The 4,262-nt window shown below is 55.0% G+C and overlaps 1 protein-coding gene across 1 annotated transcript in view; it reads right to left on the reverse strand.

The window, feature by feature from the left end:
- ZNF304 (zinc finger protein 304) overlaps positions 1–3,400 on the reverse strand; it is a 7,281-nt gene extending 3,881 nt beyond the window's left edge. The window contains 5 exon segments of the mRNA XM_010858044.1: positions 941–1,067; positions 2,088–2,169; positions 2,791–2,828; positions 2,889–3,075; positions 3,129–3,400. Of these exon segments, the coding sequence (XP_010856346.1) occupies positions 941–1,067; positions 2,088–2,169; positions 2,791–2,828; positions 2,889–3,075; positions 3,129–3,400 (706 nt within the window).
- Positions 3,401–4,262: the final 862 nt, after the last annotated feature.

Here is a 4,262-nt window from a genome sequence, read left to right on the forward strand (position 1 = left end):
AAAAAAAAAAAGCAGGGCAAATGAAAGGCCCAGATAGACCCATCCCACAGAGAAGAGAAAATGTTAAAAAAAACAAAAACCCGAAGGAGGACTTGCCAGAAAACCCCTATGCCCTCCACAAGCAGTGACTATGTTAGCACCTGTAACTCCTGGCACAGTCCGTCCCCAAGAACTGTCAGCCAGAGCCCTGAACTCCTAACCTGATCGAGAACGGCTTTGTGCAGCAGGTGTCAGGCTGCTCAGGGAGGGGACGCCACCACGGCTGTGCCTGGGCATCCACAGCCCCTACCCTGGGAACCAAGACAGGAGGGGGAAGAGCCCCTGATTTGGCAGGACAGGAAGAGCTGCCCCCAGGGCACCAGGGAAAAACCGAACCCAAGGACACTGCAGCAGGCATGTGGGCCTGTGGCAGGCAGCCTCTCCGATGGCCCAGGAAGACCTGTCACCTGGTGTTCTTGCCCTTGCATGAGCCACTTCCCTTGACTGGAGGCTGCACTGACTGACCCATTTCTAAGAACAGAACAGAGAAAAATGATGGGATCACTGTTTCCAGGTCGGGTTAAAAAAAGACCACCTACCATCCTGGACATTCTCTCTGCTCAGAGAGAAGGTTCCTTCCCTGCTGTGAGATGCGCTACAGAAAGGCGACAGTGACAAGGAAGCCAAGGGTCTCTGACCAACAAGCCACAAGAAATGACCTCTTGGAAACACAAAACATGAGTTTGTGAGTGAGATCCTCCCGAGAATGGCCTTCAGATGAGAACAGTTCAGCTGGGAGCTTGAGAGAAGCCTCATGGCAGACCCTGAGCCAAAAGCACCAGGTGAGGTGTGACGAGTTCCTGACACACTGAAACTTCCATAAGGCCTTTTTACTATTTTACATCACTCACTTTTGGAGTAGTTTGACATGTACCAATAGGTAACTGAAACAGGGACTCACCCAAGGCGGCCACGTGTGCGAAGTTCTCCAGCATCACATCGCGGTACAGGAGTCTCTGAGCTTCCTCCAGCAGCTCCCACTCCTCCCGGGAGAAGTACACGAACACATCCTCGAAGGTCACACCACCCTGCCACGATGGGGACAGCTGAGCCCACACACAACAGGACTCCCCAGGCCCCCCACTCACCTCCCACCCCCTGCTCCTCTGCTCCCCAGCCTCCCAACTCGGAGGCGATACTCGGCCATGACACCACTCCTGGTGCCCTCTCCTGTCCCTCTGATCACCGTGGGCAGCCCAGAGCAAAATCAGGAAGGCGGGCAGACAGAGACTACGTAAGCCATGGGTCCAGCAGGAAGGGCACCAAGCACTCGCCCGCGGGCATCCTCCTGACCATGCCTCCCAGAAACAACTCTCAGGCCATCAGTCCATGCTCCTCCCACCATGCACATCACTCTGAACCACACCTTCCTCATATCTGGGGTCCCCCTCCTTTAAGACTGAAAACTTTCCAGTCCACACTTTCAAGGCACACCCCACCCCTGAAACCACTCTGCACAGTGTCCGGAAGAACTCCTTTGTGTGTGACAGGCACCCCAGTGCCTGAGCAAGACACCCAGTCCTCAGTGCCCGGTTGGGACTTTCTTTGCCACCATCAACACTTCTGTGGACCAGTGCAGTAGCCTCCTCCCTCACGCCCACACTCCATTCTCAACCAGACAGCAGCCAGAGGGAGCCTGTTAAGATCTGATTCAGGGCATCTCTCTTCTGCTCCAAATCCTCCATGTCTTTTGTGCATGCCGCATGTTCAGTCACTTAGTTGAGTCTGCCTCTTTGGGACCCTAAAGACTGCAGCCCGCCCGATTCCTCTGTCTATGGGATTTCCCAGGCAGGACTACTGGGAATGGGTTGCCATTCCCTCCTCCAGGGGATCTTCCTGACCCAGGGATTAAACCCGTGTCTCTTGCGTCTTCTACACTGCAGGCAGACTCTCTATCACTGAGGCATCTGGGAAGCCCATGTCTTTCATTACCTTCAAAACAAGAAGCCCAGTTCCTCAGCCTGCCATTCTTGCCCGACTCCTGACCCTTTTCTCAACAGACAGAACTAAGACCCGTGGCTCCTTAAGGACTCCCAACTCAATCTTACCTCTAAGCATTTGCATAAGATGTTCCTGAGTCTAATACACCAGTCCAGCCTTCCTCCTACTGGCTGCCCAAAGCAGGAACCTCTTCATATAACTCCTGGCTTAGATTCAGGGTGCTGGGCTAGAAAGGACTCCTCCTTTAAGGCCCCCAGACTCAAGCGCAGAAGGAGGGACAGGTGAAGCGTCCCAGAACATCAAATACGTCTCATCGAAAACCTCCATCGGCCCTACTTTAAAAACACACAAAATCCACACACGTCTCTAACGCCCACAGCCACCGCTCTAGTCACCCGCAATCAACACATTTGGACTACTGCAGTCGACTCCCTCCTGATCTCACGTCCCACACTCAGGCTTCCCCAGTCCTTCCATTGTGCTACCAGAGACAGCCTGTTAACACCAACGTCAGATCACCTCCCTTCTCTGTTATAAACCTCCCGTGGTTCCCATCACCGTCAGAACAGAGGTCCAGCTCCCCAGGCTGCTATTTCAGTCCGACTCCTGACTCAGCTCTCTGTTGTCAGCACACATAACCGCAGAGACCTGCCGTTTCCAGAACATGCCGAATTCAGCCTCACCTCCAAGTGTTGATACCTGGGGGCTCCTAAGCCCTGGAAACCATTTCGCACCTCATCCAGTCAACATTGGGAACGGGATCCTCCCCACGTATTCACCGTCAATGACCGCCCTTCACCGCCTTCTTACTCAAGAGCAGGGAGCGACGAAGGCCAAGTTCGGAAAGCCTGAGAACACAACATCCCCCACACCTGAGTCAGCAAGGGCTTAAGGGCCCCTCCACTCACCTGAGCCCAGTTCATTAGCACCGCAGCCGCCATGGGGTCCTGTGAGTAGAACCAGGTCGAGAAACGCGATTGGAGTGGGAGCAGCGGGACCCGCACACCCCCTGGGTGCGGTGGGCCCTGGACGACGGTCGAGCTCCGAGCCTTGGTTTCCTCCTGGTCAAAACGGCGCACGGGCTCCGGGTGCCGCCTCCGGAAGCGAACGAGGACGGAGAGCGAGCGCGAAGGCCTGGGAAGGAGTACAGCCCCAGCCCACCGCTCCGCGCTGGGCGGCCCGTCCCACGGCGGCGACCATGGATCGTAATAAGGTCGCCGACGGAGGCCCCAACCTTATTACCGTCCTTTCCTATTCGCTTCTCAAGAGTCGCATGTAAAGCGGAGCCCAGGCCGACTCGCAGATTCCGCAGCCACTCCAGACACTCCCGGCGCCAGCAAAATACGTCACGACCGTGACGCCGGAAGTCCCGCCTCTGTCTGAAGAAGCCGACGGAAACGCGCATCTTCTGGGCTGCCATTGGCGCAGAGCGGATGTGCCGCAAAACAGACTTCTGGGTAAAGGAGTCTGTGGCCCACATCCAACCAGGGAAAAGGCCGATTTCTGGTTGTCCCCAACAGCTGCGCGGAGGCAGGTGGAGAAAGATCCGAGAAAAATTACGTCCTTAAGTACTAGAAGGTGTTAGTTGCTCAGTCGGGTCCGACTCTTTGTGACCCATGGCCTGTAGTCCCCCAGGCTCCTCGGTCCATGGAATTCTCCAGGCAAGACTACTGGAGTGGGTTGACATTCCCTCCTCTAGGGAATCTTCCTGACGCAGGGATTGAACCCGAGTCTCCTGCATTGCCATCTGAGCCATCCGGGAAGTGCCCGACCTCCCCATAAACGCGACGCGCCCAGATTTCTGTGACGACATGTAGGAAAGCGGCGTCCTCCGACGTCTCCAGCAGGTGGAGCATTCTTTCATCCTGGGAGAGCTGCTTCACCTCTTGGGAGTTTTGGAGACTGAGATTTAAATTGAATGGATGGAAGGGAATTCTCTGGTGGCCCAGTGGGTTAGGACTCTGCCCTTCCACAACAGGGGGCCCGGCTTTGTTCCCTAGACGGAAACTACGAACCCCAAGCTACTCTCGCGGCCAAAAGGGGAAAAAAAAAAATTGAAGATCGATATCCCTCTCTTGTGCAGTCTTCATGTGGTAACATGAAATGTTCCTGCTATTCGTTGATATCCAAAACGGGCTCAGCATCCCTTCTGAACTTGCTCAAAAAGCACATTCTGGGGTCCAACCTACACTTTCTGACACAAAAACCCTGGGCGTGGGAATTGAAAGTCATGACCACCTCCCTACCCCAACTACAGCAACTAAAATGGGAAAATACCTTCC

This window comes from Bison bison, unplaced genomic scaffold (assembly GCF_000754665.1).
Source record: "Bison bison bison isolate TAMUID 2011002044 unplaced genomic scaffold, Bison_UMD1.0 scf7180017864383, whole genome shotgun sequence".
NCBI lineage: Eukaryota > Metazoa > Chordata > Mammalia > Artiodactyla > Bovidae > Bison > Bison bison.